Here is a 20942-nt window from a genome sequence, read left to right as displayed (position 1 = left end):
AAGAGTCAAAAAGGACTTTAATAAAAGACAAGCCAATCAAGCCTTGGAACAAACCAAAGACCCACAAGAAGAGGATGGCCAGAATAACAACCTCTGAAGTTCTCAACATCTTCTTCTTGGGACATTTCCACATCAGGAAGAGCTGACAGAAATTCTCACCTCTCCACACCTCACACACCTTAGAAAACGTGACTGAATACCTTTGGAGGGAGGCAGCATGACCCAGGGAAGAGTCCCCAGGCTCCTGGGAACTAGATTCACCACCGTGTGACCTTGAGCAAGTTACTTACCCCCTTTCTCTGCTTCAGTTTTTTCATCTAAAACGAGAACGTAATACTAGATGAGCCTTATGCTGCCTTTTTACTGCCACCATTCTCCATTCTGTTATTCTAAACAGCCTCTATTTTTATTTTAAAAGGAATATTTGGACGCAGATTTATTTTTCCACTCCTAATTACACTGTGACAAATGGACATAGGTGGGTGATGGAGTGAATCTCTTCAGAGTTAGAAAACTTCATGAATTGGTCAGAATCCCCAAATCCGACTGAATAGGAGTAAGGAATTCATTCAGGAAGAAATGAGTGGGACCAGATTATAAGTAACACAGATTGATGAGGGCCTTCCAGTGGTGTGCTGAAGTCAGAACACCGTACCAGCTTGTATCAATTGTAAGAGCCACTATGCGCATCTGTACCAGCACCCCGTACAGTGATGTGAAGTTGAGAGTTGAAATTGGTGATGGTGGAAGTATTTACATCATGGAAATTGGCAGATGCTACAAATCAGGGCTTTCCACCCTTTCCAGCCCCCACCGCCCACCCGGCCCCGGGAAGCCAGTTGTGAAATATTTATTAGCACACCACTGGCCTTCTTCTAGAAGCATGTTCCTTGAGAGCTAATTGTCCTCTTAAGACTATCAGAGACCTGTGTCCGGAGAGCATCAGAAAAGAACATTGTCACATTGAAAGCACCTCCACCTTGTAGTACACTGAAGTTGTATCTTATACGGGAGTTATAGTCTGTTAGAATGTGAGGTGAATTTGGAAGAGAGTAAAATTTACCCTTGAAAAATTCCTTTAATATACACAACATATGATGAGTATCTTTTCTTAGAGAAGCCCAATATCATGAGACCCTTCACTAATGAAACGAGTCATCTTTTTTGGTTCTGTTTTTTTTTTTGGTCTCATTTTTGGCTAATAAAAGATGCACTAAAATGTTGAACAGATTATACATGCCTTTATAAACTAGAATCACGTGCTTAGAACCATGGGGTGCCCACACATCTGAGAGGTCTAAGACTGACTGATTAAGGGAACAGCAATACTTACTTGTGCTTACTGCAAGAATGGCGGGCAGAATCCCCTATTTAAAATAGTATTGATATTTCACTTTTTCTTTATATTGTATTTATTTATTTGCCAAACACAAAGTTTAATTCACCTAAGTTACGATGTAACGCTACTCTCCTGATACACAGAAGATCTTTGCAGAAGAACTATTTCTGGCAACTCACAGATGCTGCTGGGTAGAGTCAAGAATAAACAGGGTTGGTGGGGGATTGCTTTAACTGTTGGCCACTCAGGTCACCTAAACCTTGTCCTTACTTAGGGAGACTATGGGCCTCAGCAGGGTGGCAGTAAGCTGGCAACAGGGGAGACCAGACAGGTGGAAATGGGCAGAAGTAACAGAGACTGCCGCAAGCTACATAGGACTTTTCCAGAAGGGAGGTCACACTGGGGCAACTAGACATGGGCAGAAAGCCAGTGCTGAACTTTTAACTCAGCATTGATGGTTTTCTCCCCACTGAGCTAACAGGCCCAAAATTTCTGGCCTTGAAAAGCTGTGAAATAGTGTCTCTCTACTTTAAGAGTAACCATATTTTTTGTTAAGAATTAAAAGCCAGCTCTTGTGTTCTGTTTGTTTGATTCCTTTTCTCTACATTTCCCCCACATCATTTGTCTGTGCTATTTTTTCTCCAAACACTATAAACTCTGGCTCAATTTCCCAAGGAGGGGGAATGGGTTGACAAGAGCTATAAGGAGGTGACCAGATTCTGCTCCTGGTTGGTAACCAGGAGTGTCAGGGGCCACTTGCATGTTTACCAATTTCTTTCATTTATTTCAATTCAAGCCTTGATGTGCTGTCGACTCATCTCTCCAGTTACCTGATTCTTTCTCTCGCTCTGACCTTATATATATCATCCCAAGGGAGAGACTTTGGGAAACACTTACCCAAGTGCAATGGGATTGGTAGGGTCTCCACTGGGATGGGAGTTAATCATTTGTGCCATTTCACGTCTATACAGTTTATAATGAGATAGGAACCCAATACAACCTCTGTAGGTTGAATCCCTAGTTTTTACTTCCAATGACCTGATTCCATGCTTACAGCACCCTTACGGGACGGGCTGTCAAGAACCATGGATGTACTGACTAGAGAGGTAAGATGGATTTCCAGTCCTAATCAGGTTACAGACCCACCATGTGATATTTCAAATTAGAAAAGAAAAAGCATTGCATCCATCAGTACAGAATGACTGATTTTAAGCACCTGCCACCACTGGACATTTTGAGTGTTAGGACAAAAATGTTTTCCAAAAAATAAAAGAATTCTTAAATCCTTACCATGATTGCTAGCTGTTGAAATCAGATCCTTGGGTTTTATTCCATAACTTGGGCTAAAATTTACTACCCTACAGGGTGGAACGTACCTCATCTAGGTTTGTGACAACGAAGGCTCAGGGCTAAGCATTTTAGAAAACAGGGTGATTCTTAATTCCTTTTGTCCGGCGTTTCTGGCATCTTTTCCTCCTCACAGCTTCCTCCCTTACCTGTGTGGAACATCTGAAAAGTGAGCAGGTCTGGAAGACCAGGAGCATCCTGGTTCTAACCCTCTGGCACTGTAGCAGGGTCACCCACCCCAGTGCATCCACGGGGACCGCTAGTGGATGGGTGGGGCGGCCCTGTGACCCTGGCCATGACCCGGACTCCATGGAAGGAAAGGCTTTGCTAATGGCTCACACCCCCAAAGGCAGCACTGGTTTTGGCTGAGGGCATTGCTAGGGCAGGAATGAATGTCAAGCCACACAGAGCATTACTCCATTAATTAGGGTAACTTAATTTATTAGGGTTAGGCTGCTTCAGATAGTAAAGTTTTAACCAGAAAAAAGTAAACTTCATATCATAATAGCTTTTCTAGACTGGATGGATAAATAAATAACTAGGGAGAAAGAGTGGGTCATATAGCTAGCAGGGGCCAGTGTTGCTGCTTTTGGCTGACACAGTAATGCTAAGGCTTTAATTCTTCAAGGGCTGAATGAAAAGGCATGAAAAGCAGTGAACTGTTTCAGTATCCAGTTGTCCCTGCATTCTGTCGACACAAATTCCTGTTTCCTAGAAACTGTGCCTGTGATTACCGTTTCTTACAATCTCAGTGTGTCTGATATTTAACATTGATGTTAAAAATCCAAACACACTTCACAAACTGTGCTGTTGTGAACAGGTAGCCCTTGGATGGGAAATCTGTGCTTCTGTTGAGCTGTAGCATATGTACTGTCAGTGTGCCTGTGTGTATTAAAATGTCTTCTGTACACCATAAGCCACTGTTCCTTGTCAGCCGTGTGTGTGTGTGTGTGTGTGTGTGTGTGTGTAATCGTTTCCCCTAGGGGTAGGGTCAAAGTCACCTGTTCTTATTTCCATTTCCTGCTGTGAGGAATGTCCTTTACCAGAGACAAGCTGGTGTAAGAGATGTTCTAGAACTATGGAATATTAGAGATGATGTTCTAGAACTATGAAATGTTAGAGATGGTGTTCTAGAACTATGAAATGTTAGAGATGATGTTCTAGAACCATGGAATGTTAGAGATGATGTTCTAGAACCATGGAATGTTAGAGATGATGTTCTAGAACTATGGAATGTTAGAGATGATGTTCTAGAACCATGGAATGTTAGAGATGATGTTCTAGAACTATGTAATGTTAGAGATGATGTTCTAGAACTATGAAATGCAGCACAATCTAGCTGCTCCACATGTGTAGAAACTGAAAACCTGACTCCTCCAGTATTCACACCTAAGGAAGCACAGCCCAGAATTCTGGATTTTGCCTTTCACTATGACCTTAAGGCCATGGAGAGTCCCTGCACATTTTTTTCAGCAGTCTGCCTTCTTACCCCTCCACATCTTTGTCCTGTTCCGCATACCCAAGCAGCAGGCGGATGGTCCAAGGCCCGTATCCCCGGACAGGAAGGTTAACAGACAGCTCTGAACTCTTGCAGCCAGAAGCAACTTCTGCCTCAGGGGAGAATCAAGGGGCCTTCCAATCACCTCTCAGACCCACAACAGCTTAGCAGCCACAGGCTAGCTGGTTCCCGGGATAGGTTCTCGTAAGTCTTGTGGACTCTGAAGTCCTGCATGCAGAGTACTCTGTTGTCCAGGTCATGGGAAGTGTCCTATCTTGTTCTCAGCATCCACCGATCACAGGGCAGGAGCTAGACCTTCCATTCTGAGGAATGCCAGCCTTAAGGATGCAACCTCATTCCTGCAGGCTGCTTTGGCCCTTTCATCCCATTTCCTGCTCATGGTTGGTGTTCTCCTTGTGATAGCTTGATGGTAGCGGAGTTGATTCCAGAAAGTTCTTCAAAACCAGAGGGACCTTGTTATTCCTATTCAGTGTTCTCATTCCCCACCTGGTGGATGTGATTCGGCCCTGAATACCTCCAGTCCGCAGAGGTGTGAAAGTCAATGTGTGAATTGCACTAACTTAAAAAACAAAACCAAAAAAAACTGCTTCATCCCTTTTAGAGCCCTGCAGGCTGAGATCATTTTAAGCACTGACCCTGCCCTTTACACCCAAGCTTATCCTAAGCAGAGCTCAGCTGCTGCCATTGTCATGAGCAGGGAGAGGTGTTTCACCAGTCCTGAGTTCAAGCCACAAAATGCGACTATGGGCAAAAGCTTCTTAATCATCAAACCTTGAAGGTCAAACTGAAATAATTCCTTATACGCTCAGAGTAGCTTCTGACGTGGTTTCTGAGCTACTGTGTTAAAAGCTATTATCACTCTGAGCTCCTGTATGGACGGCCTTGTTCTGCCAAACCAAGGGGGGTTCATCACACATAAAAGCAACTCACCAGGAACTACCATCCCCTGATCCTCTTCCGCACCTGCCCCAGCCTACACACAGATACTGTGCTGAGAAAACATTCGTGCCCTGCAGGCTTGAGAATGCTGCCATGGCCACCTGCCGTGTTTATCTGCCTAGCTTCCATGCCCTCCTCTTCTGGGATCACAAATTGATTTTCTTCGAGTTACGGAGAGTCCACGTGGTTCAGGTGGCTCAGGGGCCGGGTGTTACCAGGTGTGGCCAATCAGTCCCAGTCTCCAGGCCACAGTGCCGAGGTCAATGGTGAGCACGTGACCAAGCCGGATCAATCAGTATCAGTCTCCTTGGCTGGCACTACGGAGAGAACCCTCTCCCCCTGAAATCTCTTAAGCAGGTAAAAAATGCAAACTTGGAGGCGCTGATGGTCAGTTTTGCTCCCACCCGGAAAGAGCTTTCCTAAGAATGAAGCACTTACTAAAGGCAAGCAGGGCTAAGAGATGGAGAGAAACAATATTCTCGATCCAGCTATGCTTCAATCTACCCAAATCTATCCCTGAAGTTTTCAGTTACACCAGGCTTTAAAAAACCCTTTCCAAAAATTTTTCTTTGCCTATACACGTCTAACACTTGCAATGAAAAATGCCCTGCATAAATTCTAGTTGGATCCAGGAGTGTTTCCCCAAAAGGGTTTAGTATAACAGGTTTGGCAGAGCGTAAAAGATGATATAGAAGGTGGACAAATTTTCAAAGACATAAAATTTCTCAGAGACTTTAACTTGATGATATGTACTTTAAATCTCTCAGATTATTATAGTAAACAATCCTTTCCCCACACTCATTAGACACCTTGGGAACAGTCTGCTAAAGAATATACTTTGAAACATGCTTTGTTTGAATTTTCTCAAAGTCCAAGCTTTTAGAAAGAAGCAGAAAATGCTTTAAGGGGATGACCTAAACAAACAAGCAAAAAACCCAAAACAAAACTTTTCAGGATCTGTTCTGTACTCAACTAGATTTATCCCAAATGGCCTTGTACATTAATGCTAAATTTGATGAACATTAAAAAAAATTAGTTATTCCCCAAAGTTTTAATAATGGTCATCTAACTCTGTGGCCAAAACAAAACCTCAAGCTCAACTGAAAAGAGAGAAACTCCCAAATTTTCTCAGGGTTTACATCAGATGTGCCCTCTTACTAACCCTGTCAGTTCTATGGTGCAGTTGTCACACTTTAGGTCGACCGTCATGACACACACAGAAGAAGGCTACACAACGACAGCTGCGATTTTATAGTTATTTTAATAACCAGGTTTACATTAACAGTCACTTGATGAACTTTTTTTTCTTAATCTCAGCTAAACTCAAAACACAGTTTTCTTCACGGTTCAAAGCAAACAGCTCTTTGCGTTCCAGAGCTGCCTCACAGCTACCACAGATCACAGGGAGATTTACTGTCTGTCCATAGTCACCAGACACAACTGAACACACCCACACACCATTTCCAAAGAGGGAACTTACAAGGGATGCTGGCTGCTCAGGACAGCCCATGTGTACACTGGGACTCGAGCTGGAATTTTCCAGGGGAGAAGGCCTGGGAAGCTGTGGCAGGAAGCTGCTGGGAAGATTTCTCAGGGGGAGCCCCAGTGCAGGCTTGGGATTGAGGCCTGTGGAGCAGAGCATGACTCTCTGCGTGGAGTCATGAAGAAAAAGGCCATAGGATGACTGGACTTTGAAGACACCCGTTCTCGGGATAACTACAACACCGCCATCTTTAGAAAGCTTAGAGGAAATATCTCTAGTGGGGCAGCTGATTTAACAGTTCTACTAATACCTTCTCAACTACCCAAGATGGTGGCCGGCCCAGCGAGAAGCCCAGGTGACTGCCATCCCCCCCTTGGAGAGGGGCCAGGCCAAGAGATGAGACAGCAAAGAAAGCTTGGGGGAGACGGAAGACCCGGCATGGCCTCCCACACGCGGATGAGATGCCAGGGAATTCTGAGAGGGCTGTGACTCACCTCCAGGTTCTCTTCCTAAACCCTTAAGACAGGGCTCTTTAACGGGTCTCACAGAACAGGGCACATTTGAATATAAATTTTAACTTAAGTAACAAGGCATCAGAAATCAAAGTCAAGAATATGGTGGGAGTTTTCTTGGAATCCTCAGAACTTTCTATGCTTGGAAAGTTACTAATAGTACGTGAAGACAGGGAGACTTCCTCAGATACTGTTGTTGCCCATCGTGACGGCATATAGGGGTTGTTCCTACAGCATAGGAAACTTGTGTAGAATATAAAGTTCTGGTTGAGTGTTTCATTCAGAAGTCCCAAGTGCAACCAACTTGGCCATGAAAGATTTATTTTTCAAAGCACAGAGAGGTCATGGGGAGGATGAGTTGGACTCAGGCCGGGTAAGAGCAGCAGAGGGCACATAAGTGGATGCTCGGACTAGAGTCATATACGTGTCTTTTCCTCCATCTGGTGGTTATAGCTGGTACTGCAACGTATCCTAAAGCCCAGCCCAGCCAATGAGGCGTATATACAGATGCTTCAGATCTGACTTGCTCCTCTGCTTGCAAAACTGTCACTCTGAGTTCTGCTGTACCACAGGCCCCCAAATCTCTGAGTTATAAATCAAGAGCTACATCCTCCCCTTCACTTAAGTTTCCCTTAAAATAAAGTCACCATGAAAAAAGCCTTAAAAACAGCAAGACTCCTTTTATGAAGGGAAATATCTTTTTCATGATTAGAACAGAAAGTAGCTTGCTAGGGAAATCCTCTTCCTTGGCTATTTCCAAATTCCTTTTTAGCCAAGTGTCCCCTTTTCTCTGGTCTTATTAAAAACCTGCAGAGATAATGGCTTCTCCTAAGCACCTGAAAGGTGCTCGAGGTCTGCTCTTTTCTTGAAAGTATATAGTACACAGACTTGCGGGATCTACCAGCTGGATCCCCTGAGCACCGAAGTCTGATCCCAGGTTGAATCTATTTTTCCTGCATATGGGCCTCTTGATTCTACAGATTCTCACTGGGCTCACAGAACTTGCTCCAAAGCTGAATTTGCAGAAGTGGCATGATAGGGAATTGGACATTCATGTCTGACAGACAAGGTGGATGCCAATGTTTTATGCTAATTTCCTTTACGTGTCATGTCACTTCCACTCACTGGGAGATTCTGGTACTAAAACAAAAAGTTCCCCTAAAGGATATGCTAACGGAAGGGGAAAGCGATGGTTCAGAATCGACAAAGAGAACCACGGCCACAGAACGTGCTCCTTCTGTTCCAGACTGGCTTTCCCACATCCCTGCTGGCCTCCCATAGGAGCTGAGATTCCCTATTAGTAATAAAAGCTAGGGAACATGTAAGCAAACAGATTTTTAACAATAACGACAAAAAAATCATATTCAGTCATGGATGTACCTGGATCTTAGGAGATCAAGAGAATCACTCACCCCTGGCAAGAGAAGCCCATCTCAGCTCCAGTCCTAACTCGAGAAGCCCCCTGCTTGCCTCGGTTTGCAAAGAGCGGTGAGAGGTGAGCTCCAACACGTGTTTAGAGAGAGGCGCTATTTAAGCGTGGCTGCCCTCCCCCCAGGGCCTGTGCCGCGCTCCCAGCTGCTGCCTTTTAAGAGCACCAAAGAGGCAGGGGGGCAAGAGGAAGAGAGAGGTCTTTTCCTCTCTCCCCTCTTCCTTCCCAACCCAGGAAAGAGAAGAATTTGAAAGCAACAGTGAGAAAGAGGCCCGACCAAACACTGGCACGACCAAGCAGGTGGAAGCAATGGTTGGGTTTTGGTGTTTTGGAGTTTTAATAAAATGTTCCAAGGGATAAAATCTACTAGGAGGGGATGTGACAAAGTCCGGAACCCGAAGACTGCCTGCCTTCTCTGCAGACCCCAGGGGACCGTGATGGCGTGACAGCTGCCCCGAGTGGCCATCTTCCGTGGAAATCAATGTACTTCATCAACACAATACACAAGAGCCCTTATGCTCACCCACCCGCCTCCCCCGTACACACCCAACCCCAGTCCCTCTGAGCCCTCTGCCTTACTCTGGGCTCCCACCACCCACTCACCCCAAATAACCGGCGTCCCTTTCGTTCATTTTCCTGACGTCCCAGCTTTGTATGTCCCCTTGTCGTAAGATGCAGCACTACACACGCGCTCAACACTATATAGCGGATGCTTTTACCTTAGTGGCCTGTCTGATTGCATGCATGTAAATGGGGCGTAGGGGCGTCCAACAAATCAAGGCTATGCATAAACAGAAAACAAAGCAATATTCGTAAAGCTAGGCAAGCGAGCGTTAACATTGGAGAAACATAAGGCTTGAGGCTTATTGATTCTTTAGATCAAAACTGTTTGGATTCACTTTCCTTCTTAAATATCGGTGTACCATTTTGGCTTCAAAAGAATCGCTTCTTGCTTCTGCCCCTCTCTTTAGGGGAGGGGTCGCTTAACTCAGGGAGGTGATGTTAGAACGGCCTCCAGGGGGCGCCACGATGCGCTTGCTGGCCGAGCGGACCCCCTCATCCACTTGGGTGCCTGCAGGTGGCAATAAGTTCCCAGGGATTAAAAAGGGAGAGAGACAGGGGGGTGTGGACAAGAGAGAAAATGGATTAATTTGAAGAGTGTAAGATATTAAATGCCTTCCTCATCTCCCAAGAAACTTCCATTCCAGTCTGTCACAGCTATTCCAGGCTTTTCATACCCACCATCCTGAAAACAAGCCTTTGCCAGGAAAAGCCAGGGTCTTACTGGATTTCATCGGACCCTCGTCATCATAACAATGATAATGAAAAGAACAACGGGAATGACATGAAAAACAGCTGCTCACATTCATTGTGACAAGCAACATTTGAAATACTCGTCAGATCATTTCATTCAGTCCTCACCACTATCCTTGAGGCAGGTACTGTTATTACCCCATTTTACAGAGGAGGTGACTGAGGCTGTGGGAGGTTAGGCAACTTGCCCAGTGTCTCACAACTTGCAGTGGTGATAGTCTGGCCTGGGGCCGCAGCTAAAAGGAAACACTGATATGATATGCAATCATGTCCTTTCAGAAAGGAGCCAAAAAAACTTTACCGGTGACGGTGGCCAGGGAGCAATGAAAAATGGCAAAAACACTGAAAAATTTCTGGCAACTAGCATATGTGATCTCTGACAACGTCACCTTAACTTTTAGCACTTTTCCTTTGTCTTCCTCCCCTATGGCCCCGTTATGTCTTTTCCTCCCTATCTTCCTGTTTCTCCCACTTCTTCCTCCTCTCCCTTCCACCACACACTGTCCCTTTACATGTCTCTTTCTTTTTTTGTCATGTCATTTCCCTCACTTTAAAATTTTCAACATAGTGATGCAAGTCTACACTTATTTTTCCCCATTTTAAGACTACTGGTTATTGAGCCATTGAATATTTTCTATGAATATCATAGTTCTTAAAGATTCATGATACAGCTAAGCCATGGTAAATGTTCAGTTAATTGCTAGGATTATTATCATGACAAGGAAAGGGAGAATAGAATTAAAATCCTAGATTAGAAGAAGCTACTGCAATTTGAGCGTAATAATAATCTGAGCTATCTAGTAACCTGGGCAAACAAAGGAAACAAAGCATACTGCAGGGCTCTCTGTCTAACGCAGAAAATCACGCTCAATTCAAAAGGAAACCATCCCGGCCCCGCCCCGCCCCCGGCCCCGCCAGGTGTGATCTCTAAGCAGAATTGGCCATCACTTAAATCTGATCTTTAACCTGGCTGAGCCTTGGCTTCCTTTCCCACCAGGACTTCTCTTTGGTTCAGCAAACCTCCCAGCTTGTGGCCCAGTGACTGTCTCCCTAGAAGGCAATCTGGGTTAGCTCCCGGCATAACCGCTAACCTCGCAGCGCTGAGCTTCCCCTCCCCCTTCTGTCCTCCCCGTTTCACTGCCTTCACCATCAGCTTCTCCGACTCACCTGACAGGCTAAATCCGGACTGATGGAGGTTCCTCACAGGCGGGTTGGGCCGCGTGGGCGAGCCCCGGGTGGAGCCGGCGGGGGTGCCCCCCTTGGGCGTGGTGGTCAGGTCGAACACCGGCCCGTCATACATGCCCCTGGGCACTGCGTGCAGGTCCGCCATCTGCAGCAGAGAAAGCGGGCACCAAAGTTTATTCCCTCAACAGTTAAGGATGTGTTCTAGGCAGCACAGAGGTGGCAGTGAATTAAGTGCATGTAGTGAGAGCCAGAAAGTAATGATCATGCTATTTTTACTAGGGATGCAATGCACAACATGATAAAGATATTTAACCCTGCTGTACGCTACAAATCAAATCCTAAGAGTTTTCATCACAAGGAAAAAATATTTTTTCTATTTCTTTAATTTTGTATCTATATGAGATGATCGTGTCCACTAAACTTATTGTGGTCATCATTCCATGGTGTGTGCAAGTCAAACCATTATGCTGTACACCTCAAACTTATGTTTGTGCTACACAAATCAATTACATCTCAATAAAACTGGGAAAAAAATTAAAAGGTTATTTTAAGGAAAGGAGAAGCAGTATAAAATAAATAATGTGGGGTGTTGTGATACGGTGACCATGGAGGTGGCGGGTGAAGGCCTCTCTAAATAGATGAGCTTCTATCTTAAGGACCAAAGGAGCTTGTTGTTGGGCCAGGGTGGAGGGAGGGAGGGAGGGAGGAGGCTGGGGGAGGCATGGATGGCAGTGTTCGCAGCAGAGGAAACTGACAGTGGGAATGTCATCAAACAGAAGAACCACCCATGCGGCCGGAGCAGAGCGGGTGGGAAGGGTAGCAGTTTGAGATAAGGTCGTAAGTGCTGGCAAGGACCGCATGGGAGCTCCATCCTCAGGCTCCTCAGCACAGATCAAAAGCGGCAGCCTTGAAATGACTATCCTCGTTTAGTGGGTCTGACCCCCCCCCCCCCCCGCCTCTGGCTGTGGTCCCACGGCACTTGCCCTGGGACCGTGGAACCCGCCAACAACATCAGCAGAGGCCAGGCGTGGTGGAACCAGAGCTCACGGTCCCATGAAACAGGGCGCCTCCCCCAAAGGTGCTCACAGTCTATTATGCAAACACTGTAAGACCACCCAAGGCAGCAGAATAGCCGGCGCACAACCTCTGCCTGTTTCTTACAATTGCCCAGAGGTGAGGCAATGAGGACACGCCGACAGCTGACATCACAGGACAGCTCGTTGTAAGACTCCAAGGAAGCCAGCCACAGAGCCTTCCCTCTCCTCTGTCAGTGACTCAGGTGCAGGCGCAGAGGCAAAGCTCACCAAATTTGCAGATGTTAATGATTCAGATGAGATGATGACTATATCTGTACTCCCCCCAAACGTGGACCAATAACTGTATTTCATTAACATCTCTTGGGGTCCAGAGGCTAAGTCACATTCATGGAAATACAAAGCTCATACCTAGGATGTTTGAGTTTCATTCTCTTCTCTATTAGGCCAAAACTGGAGTGTGGAATTTTACTCCATACTAGCTACCTTTAAAATATCACTCATAAAGAGAGCAGAAGGGTGAAGGGCTTTAGAGCACTGTCATGAATGAATAACGGAAGGCTGCAGGGATATTTAGACTGAAGGACAGATGACTTTGGGAACGCTCAGATGGGTTTAACTCATTCTATGCAGGTGCCTGGAGCAGAACTGAGCTTGGTCGGCTGCAGGAGGTAGACTTGAGCCCAGAAGAACGAAGTTCGTTCTCCTATGGAGGCCATGGATATAACTGCTGCCACCCATTGGGCTCTGTAGGATATGGATTCTCTCTGGCTTCTACTCAACAACTGCCTCGGTAACCCTACCTCCGAAACTACAAGGAACTCCCCAAATATCAGCTCAGTAATTGGACAACCAAGATCATGCTGGGGCTATTTGCACAAAAAAGGCTTCTCAGAATTCTGAATAATTTATTTCAATTTATGTTTATGTCTCCATCATAATTCTAGAATCCTCTGTTTTTGATTTTGTAACTGATTGGATTATCTGTTCCCCTTCCAATAAAACATTAAATTTGAAAACAAAAACAGACAAAAAAAAGAAGTTGGTCCTCACAGGCAGGGGTGGGCAGCTGCCTCATGAGATGGGAAGGCCCCCCTGTGTTGCAAACATCCACCCAGAGGCTCGACGACCACTTACTGGGGTCTGGGAGTCGGGCGGGGCACTTACATATTGAGTTTCTGTGATTCTCTCTCTAAGAGGTACTGCAGTGGGCACCCATTTCCTGTCCCCAAGCCCCCGTCCCAATGTCACCACGAGTGAAGACTCATTCTCCCTGCTGGTGCGGGTGTTGGCAATAGGAAGGGGTCACTGGAGTCCCACCCAAGAACTGCCCTCAGATGAAGAGAACCGCTAAGCCCAAAGCCCCACCCTCTGCTCTGGGGAAGCCCACATCCCATACTGGTTTGTAGGTTGTGGGGGGGGGTGGTGCAGAGGGAGTGAATATAAGGCCCAGACCCCTTTCAAGGACCAGCCCAGCTGAGGTCCAGCTGAGGCTTTGGTTACAGCTGCATCCCAGCCTGACTTCTCCCTCTGCCCTGTTCTGCTTCCTTCATTTTGCCACAAGGGGTGATCCTGAAAGCAACACCCAGGAAACCTCCTGTGTGAAAATCTCCCCTTCGGAGCCTGTTTCCCAGGCAACGTACTCTGCAGGGAAGTTGGGAACCCCTGGGGTGGGTCCAGGCACAGAGGTGGCATGGTTCTGTTTCCTCTGGCCTGGCCCAGTGACTAACAAAGGGAGCCCCCTTCCTCCTCCTCTCCCCACCATCTCCCCCATCCCATGTGCACAGATGACTTTATACTGTCTAACAGACGAGGTCAGTACCACGGCTCAAATCCCACAATCCCAGAGCTGGTCAAACCCTGTTCTGAGGAGCCCTAAGGTTTCCCTACAGGAAGGCGACCTGGAGATGAGTGTGGGGATAGGAGAGGGAGCTGAAAAGACACAGTTCTGGGCCTCACCCCTCCATCAGCTAGAGCTACTCTGTCTGTAACGTGTAGGGAGGTAGGTAGACATGTACATAAACATGTACCCATATGGCTGTGTATGCATCTACCTATTTATCTGTGGAATCAGGGACATAAATACGATTTTATATGAACCACAGAACTGGCTAAAAGAGTTATAAACATTTGCCCCAATGGAGCAGCACCAGACAGATGTGGGATGGAACAGGGAGGGGTGGGTGTGGTCTGCTGGTTCTCTTTGCAAGCCTTGAAGAGTAAATTATTAACAAAAAATAGATACAGACTTGATTTTGAATTATTAAAATGTTTACTTACTTTAAGGAAAAGCACTCTAAAAATGGGGGGAAATAGTTTGCAAAAAAGCTTTCTTTAGCCAAGAAAGTTTTTGAAACCCCCTTTTATAGTCCATTAAATCTGTGCAATGGTCCTTCGGGAAGAGATCGTGGCTGTGAATTTCTTTGGGAGGATCTAGAGCACACAGACCCCTCCCCATCTCATGGTTCCTTTCCCTGTGCTGAAGGGGACACAGAGCCCATCACCCCCCCACCTCTGGGCTTTGCCTGCTTCTCACCTTCCTCCGGGCTTTAATGCGCTTGTAGACATAGTCCGAGAAGGGGCTGCAGGGAATGAAGCGGCCAGCCCCCTGGGTCACGTGCAGGTTGCCATCTTCCAGCATGATCTTGCCCTGGCAGATGACCACCAGAGGAGCCCCGCGCAGCTCCATCCCTTCAAAGATGTTGTACTCTGCGGCCTAGAGACAGGGGCGAGGGACAAAGCCTTGGTTATGGGTGCAGTAAGGACAGAACGAGGAACGCGGTTCTCCTGTGCTTGGGATCCTGCCTTCAGCATCACTAGGAACTGATTCACCAGGTAAGCCAGGAACAGCTTACAAAGCATCGGCAAGCCTTTAGTGGGTGGAGGCCTCGGGAGACAGATGCTTGCTAAGAGTGGGCTTCCTAGCGAAGAGGAGCATCCAATCTTAAGTAAGGTCCTCATGTAGAAGAATATTTTTGTCATTGGCAGTGTTCGAAGAGAAGGTGGATAACTACCAGAGATGGTGTATTTGCCACCTCGTACTGGGTAGATGGGTTACACGACCCTTAAATCCCCACTAGCTCGAAATTAAACAATGTAATATGACACAATGTTGAAACAAAGGCCACTACCACCCAAAATGGGCTTCTTCCCTACCTCCTTCATTTATTCAATAAGTGCAAGGCATTATTGAAAAGTGGTTAAGGATATCAGTTTGGAGTCAAGTTATCTGGGTTTGAATCCTAGCTTCACCATTTACTTGCTGCATAAATTATTTAATCTCTCTGCATCTCCACTTCCTTAATAATAGTGCCTACCTGAAGAAGACTGTTACAAAGATTCAACAAATTAAAAGCACAGTGCCCGAAACATAAGTGCTTGAAAAATACTCTTTTTACTAACAAGCACTGTATTTTTAAAACCGTTTCTGTTAGGTACCGGGCTTTAACTATCATCTTTCACATGGAACTCCTCATGAGGAAGTCATCAGAGCTGTTCACCAATTTTTTTCCCGTTCTTTCTCCTTCTAGGCACAAGGTATCCTTGTACTTCCTGACCTCCTGGAGTAAAGTATGGCCTCCGGCCTGGCTCTGGCCAGTGCAGGGTGAGAGGAAGTGATATCTTGGAAAAGCTTTCAGAGCCACGTCCTGGTCCCCGGCCTCAGCAATCATAGCACGTGTAGAGTTGGTGCCTCTACCAGCCCCCAACCCTGAGTGACTGTGATGGGCAGAGCCTCTCTCCTCTGCTGGCCCATTTTGGAAAGCAGGAGTGAGAAAGAAACTGTTGAGGTGTTAAGTCCCTGGGAATTGGGGATGGTGTGTTATTGCAACACGTCCCTGCCTGACTATCCTGGTTCACCACAAACACACGTCTCTCACAACCACGTTCCCTGCCCACATTCCCCACTCTGTTCCACTCCCACCTGCTCAGGTCTTACCGACTGGTGGTTCTTGGCAGAGACGATCTTGACAGCATCCGGATCCCAGATCACCAGGTCGCTGTCAGAGCCCACAGATATTCTTCCCTTGCGGGGATACAGGTTGAAGATCTTGGCAGCATTTGTGCTTGTCACAGCCACGAACTGGTTTTCATCCATCTTCCCCGTGGCCTGTTGAAACGTACACACACAAAATGGTCCATCTAGGGCTTCTGAGCTCAGAGCAGGGGGACCACAAAGGCCCACATATACAAAGAGGGACCTCTGAGGTGGTGAGCACAGAAGTCCACCCAGCAAGCTGCAGAATCAGCGGGGCTGTCACCATCGCCCAGGGAAAATGGTTAAATGTATGGCTTAAGATGGAAGTGACGAAGTAGAACTACAATCCTGCAGCCTGTGGAACAAAAACCACATTCACAGAAAGATAGACAAGATGAAAAGGCAGAGGGCTATATACCAGATGAAGGAACAAGATAAAACACCAGAAAAACAACTAAATGAAGTGGAGATAGGCAACCTTCCAGAAAAAGAATTCAGAATAATGATAGTGAAGATGATCCAGGACCTCGGAATAAGAATGGAGGCAAAGATGGAGAAGATGCAAGAAATGATTAACAAAGACCTAGAAGAATTAAAGAACAAACAAACAGAGATGAACAACAGAGTAACTGAAATGAAAAATACACTAGAAGGAATCAATAGCAGAATAACTGAGGCAGAAGAACGGAGAAGTGACCTGGAAGACAGAATGGCGGAATTCACTGCCGCAGAACAGAAGAAAGAAAAAAGAATGAAAAGAAATGAAGACAGCCTGAGAGACCTCTGGGAAACATTAAATGCACAAACACTCACATTATAGGGGTCCCAGAAGGAGAAGAGAGAGAGAAAGGACCTGAGAAAATATTTGAAGAGATTATGGTTGAAAACTTCCCTAACATGGGAAAGGAAAGAGCCACCCAAGTCCAGGAAGCACAGAGCGTCCGAGGCAGGATAAACCCAAGGAGAAACATGCCACGCCACATAGTAATCAAACTGACAAAAATTAAAGACAAAGAAAAATTATTAAAAGCAACAAGGGGAAAACGACAAATACAAGGGAACATACAAGGGAACTCCCATAAGGTTAACAGCTGATTTCTCAGAAGAAACTCTACAAGCCAGAAGCACAATATATTTAAAGTGATGAAAGGGGAGAACCTACAACCAAGATTACTCTAACCATCAAGGATCTCATTCAGATTCGATGGAGATATCAAAAGTTTTACAGACAAGCAAGAGCTAAGAGAATGCAGCACCACCAAACCAGCTCTACAACAAATGCTAAAGGAACTTCTCTAAGTGGGAAACACAAGAGAAGAAAAGGACCTACAAAAACAAACGCAAAACAATTAAGAAAATGGTAATAGGAACATACATATTGATAATTACCTTAAATGTGAATGGATTAAATGCTCCAACCAAAAGACGCGGGCTCACTGAATGGATACAAAAGCAAGACCCATATATATGCTGTCTACAAGAGACCCACTTCAGACCTAGGGACACATACAGACTGAAAGTGAGGGGATGGAAAAAGATTTTCCATGCAAATGGAAATCAAAAGAAAGCTGGAGTAGCAATACTCATATCAGATAAAATGGACTTTAAAATAAAGAATGTTACAAGAGACGAGGAAGAACACTACATAATGATCAAGGGATCAATCCAAGAAGAACATATAACAATTATAAATATATATGCACCCAACATAGGAGCACCTCAATACATAAGGCAACTGCTAACAGCTCTAAAAGAGGAAATCAACAGTGACACAATAATAGTGGGGGATTTTAACACCTCACTTACATCAATGGACAGATCATCCAGACAGAAAACTTAATAAGGAAACACAAGCTTTAAATGACACAACAGACCAGATAGATTTAATTGATATTTATAGGACATTCCATCTGAAAACAGCAGAATACACTTTCTTATCAAGTGCACGCGGAACATTCTCCATGATAGATCACATCTTGGGTCACAAATCAAGCCTCAGTAAATTTAAGAAAATTGAAATCATGTCAAGCATCTTTTCTGACCACAACGCTATGAGATTAGAAATGAATTACAGGGAAAAAAACGTAAAAAACACAAACACATGGAGGCTAAACAATACGTTACTAAATAACCAAGAGATCACTGAAGAAATCAAAGAGGAAATCAAAAAATACTGGATTTTTACTGAAAAATACTACAGACAAATGACAACAAAACACAACAAAAACACAATGATCCAAAACCTATGGGATGCAGCAAAATCAGTTCTAAGAGAGAAGTTTATAGCAATACAATCCTACCTCAGGAAACAAGAAAAATCTCAAATAAACAATCTAACGTTACACCTAAAGCAATTAGAGAAAGAAGAACAAACAAATCCCAAAGTTAGTAGAAGGAAAGAAATCATAAAGATCAGAGCAGAAATAAATGAAATAGAAACAAGGAAAACAATAGCAAAGATCAATAAAACTAAAAGCTGGTTCTTTGAGAAGATAAACAAAGTTGATAAACCTTTAGCCAGACTCATCAAAAAAAAAAGAGGGAGAGCATTCAAATCAATAAAATTAGAAATGAAAAAGGAGAAGTTACAATGGACACCACAGAAATACAAAGCATCCTAAGAGACTAGTACAAGCAACTCTACGCCAATAAACTGGACAACCTGGAAGAAATGGACAAATTCTTAGAAAGGTATAACCTTCCAATACTGAGCCAGGAAGAAATAGAAAATATGAACAGACCAATCACAAGTAATGAAATTGAAACTGTAATCAAACGTCTTCCAACAAACAGAAGTCCAGGACCAGATGTCTTCACAGTTTAATTCTATCAAACATTTAGAGAAGAGCTAACACTTATCCTTCTCAAAAAAAAGAAAAAAAAAAAAAAAGAAAGAAAAAGAAGATGGAAGTGACTGCTCTGGAAGTATGCATTTTTTTTCTGGACATGTACATACATTTACTTAATTATTTATCCCTTCTAACTCCAAAAAGGATTATAGACAGTTCACAGTAAAAACAAATGTAATTATGAGCCCAAATCTTAGATAATATGTTTGTATTTGCATGGGCACAGGATAAATATGGAAGAACCTCACCCAAATGATAACAATGGTTATCCCTGGGTTGTGGGATTATAAGTGAGTTTTGTTTTCTTTCATGTGTGTACTTTTCTGTAGTTTCCAAATGTTCTTTATTGAGCATGTATCATGTTGGTAATTTTAAAATATATATTATTTTTTAACAGTTCCAGATAGTGCCAAGATAAATACATACACACATTCATAAATAGATAACAATGTAAAAAAAGACAAAAAAAAATCTAAGTTTGTAAGAGAAGAGACAAAAATATTTATACTTTCCTCCTTCACAAAACAACTTGGGTAAGGAAAGAAGAATGTAGTTTAAAATCTAGTTTTGAGCTTCCTGTGAGCCAAGAAAAGGGAAACTTGGATTACACTGTGTGGATATGTATTCTATTTGGCTCTGAAATGAGTGTCTTTAGGGTTTTAAAAATAAAGCAGAGGGAAGTGATCAACTTAATAATAAGTCATGTATTAATTTTACTCAAATCTTAGGAAGTGACTTCATTTGCATGACTTTTTTTTTTTTTTTTTCCAGCTTCTGTGATGTTAAACAAGGAAAATAAAACCAGGCCACTTTGCCAGGAGACTTTGACAGCCAATCAATCACCTGTACAGCCTGGATGGCCACACACCACTCCTTGGTGAGCAAATGACTTGAGTCTTCTTCACAGACCCCTTGCTTATCATTTCAAAGGGTTATATCCAACCCTTTCAAAAGAGATAATAAAACCCTCCGAACCAAAAGAATTTTTAATTCACTATTATTTTAAGCACAGATCATTCATACCATCAGATAAATGATCTGTGTTTCTGGTTCCTAGTCCTTAACGGTCTAGAGGAGGCCTCCTCAGAACCTCAGGCCCCAGGATTCATCACTCCAGAACGGACATTCCCAAACCACCTGAGCCACCTGGCTCCAGACACACCTGGGCCGGTATGAGGCCTCATCTGCACCCCCAGCACCCCCATCACAGGGCAAAGAGGAGCAGGGGCAGGAGGCTCTGATCTGGCCCTGGATGCCCTCCTGTGACCTTGATCCTTACCACGGCCTTGTCCCAGATGACAGACATCCGCTCCTCCACACCATTGGTGCCCTCGGGAATGGCTGTGAAGTTGTCCTTCCCGATGGCCTTCTGGGCAGTGCTGAAGGTGCAGTGGGCGCTCCCGGAGAGCTGCAGGTCCCCACTGGCAAAGGAGAAAAGCTCCATGTGAACGGGGAGGCTAGAGGCACCGCAGGGGCCCAGAAATGAGGGTCTAGTGTAAGCATGGGGAGTGCCGTGACTTGAGTTTGGAATCCTTCTTCTCCCTCTTGCCAACTATGCGAACCTGGGTGAATTTCTTCCCCTCCCTAGGGCTCAGTTACCCTATCTGAAAAATGAGGGGGTGGGATTAGATCACCTCTCGTGTAACAGAAAGGACCCAAATGAGTGACGGGACTTATCCACAGAGGGCAGCAGCAAACTAGTCTCCCTGTAATTTTGATTAGGTGGTCATCAAAACTGGGCAAATGATTTTTGTCTCCCGGACCCTCAGTTGCTCAGTCTGTAAAATGGTGATGATAGTTCCTCACTCACAGCGTAGGCAGGAGGAACAATGAGATCATACGTGTAATCTCACCCTAGTGCTTGACATACAATGTGTATTAACTGCTGTTACCATTACTAATATGATCACTGTAGTTACCTTTTAAAATACGATGGGGAAGAGCCTGTGCTCTATCTGTGCTCAACACTGCAGGGGAATTCTCGATGTTTTGTCCTCACTGCAGACTCTAGTCTAG

The 20942-nt window shown here is 44.8% G+C and overlaps 2 protein-coding genes across 8 annotated transcripts in view; one reads left to right on the top strand and one right to left on the bottom strand.

Moving 5' to 3' along the window:
* Positions 1 to 8898, top strand: part of STK32A (serine/threonine kinase 32A) — a 132738-nt gene extending 123840 nt beyond the window's left edge. For all 6 annotated transcript variants that reach the window (XM_082454249.1, XM_082454252.1, XM_082454253.1 and 3 more), the window contains one exon: positions 4 to 8898. In XM_082454249.1, coding sequence (XP_082310375.1) covers positions 4 to 97 — 94 coding nt within the window. In that variant the 3' untranslated portion in view covers positions 98 to 8898. The remainder of the gene's footprint in view (positions 1 to 3) is intronic.
* Positions 6387 to 20942, bottom strand: part of DPYSL3 (dihydropyrimidinase like 3) — a 113321-nt gene continuing 98765 nt past the window's right edge. For both annotated transcript variants that reach the window (XM_082454177.1, XM_082454178.1), the window contains exons 10-14: positions 20206 to 20347; positions 16039 to 16209; positions 14638 to 14817; positions 11050 to 11212; positions 6387 to 9640 (exon numbers count right to left, since the gene is read on the bottom strand). In XM_082454177.1, coding sequence (XP_082310303.1) covers positions 9552 to 9640; positions 11050 to 11212; positions 14638 to 14817; positions 16039 to 16209; positions 20206 to 20347 — 745 coding nt within the window. In that variant the 3' untranslated portion in view covers positions 6387 to 9551. The remainder of the gene's footprint in view (positions 9641 to 11049; positions 11213 to 14637; positions 14818 to 16038; positions 16210 to 20205; positions 20348 to 20942) is intronic.

Source organism: Balaenoptera physalus (genome assembly GCF_965194825.1).
Source record: "Balaenoptera physalus genome assembly, chromosome: 3".
Classification (NCBI taxonomy): Eukaryota; Metazoa; Chordata; class Mammalia; order Artiodactyla; family Balaenopteridae; genus Balaenoptera; species Balaenoptera physalus.
The sequence above is the reverse complement of the archived record's forward strand: the minus strand, read 5'-3'. Positions and strand labels throughout refer to the sequence as shown.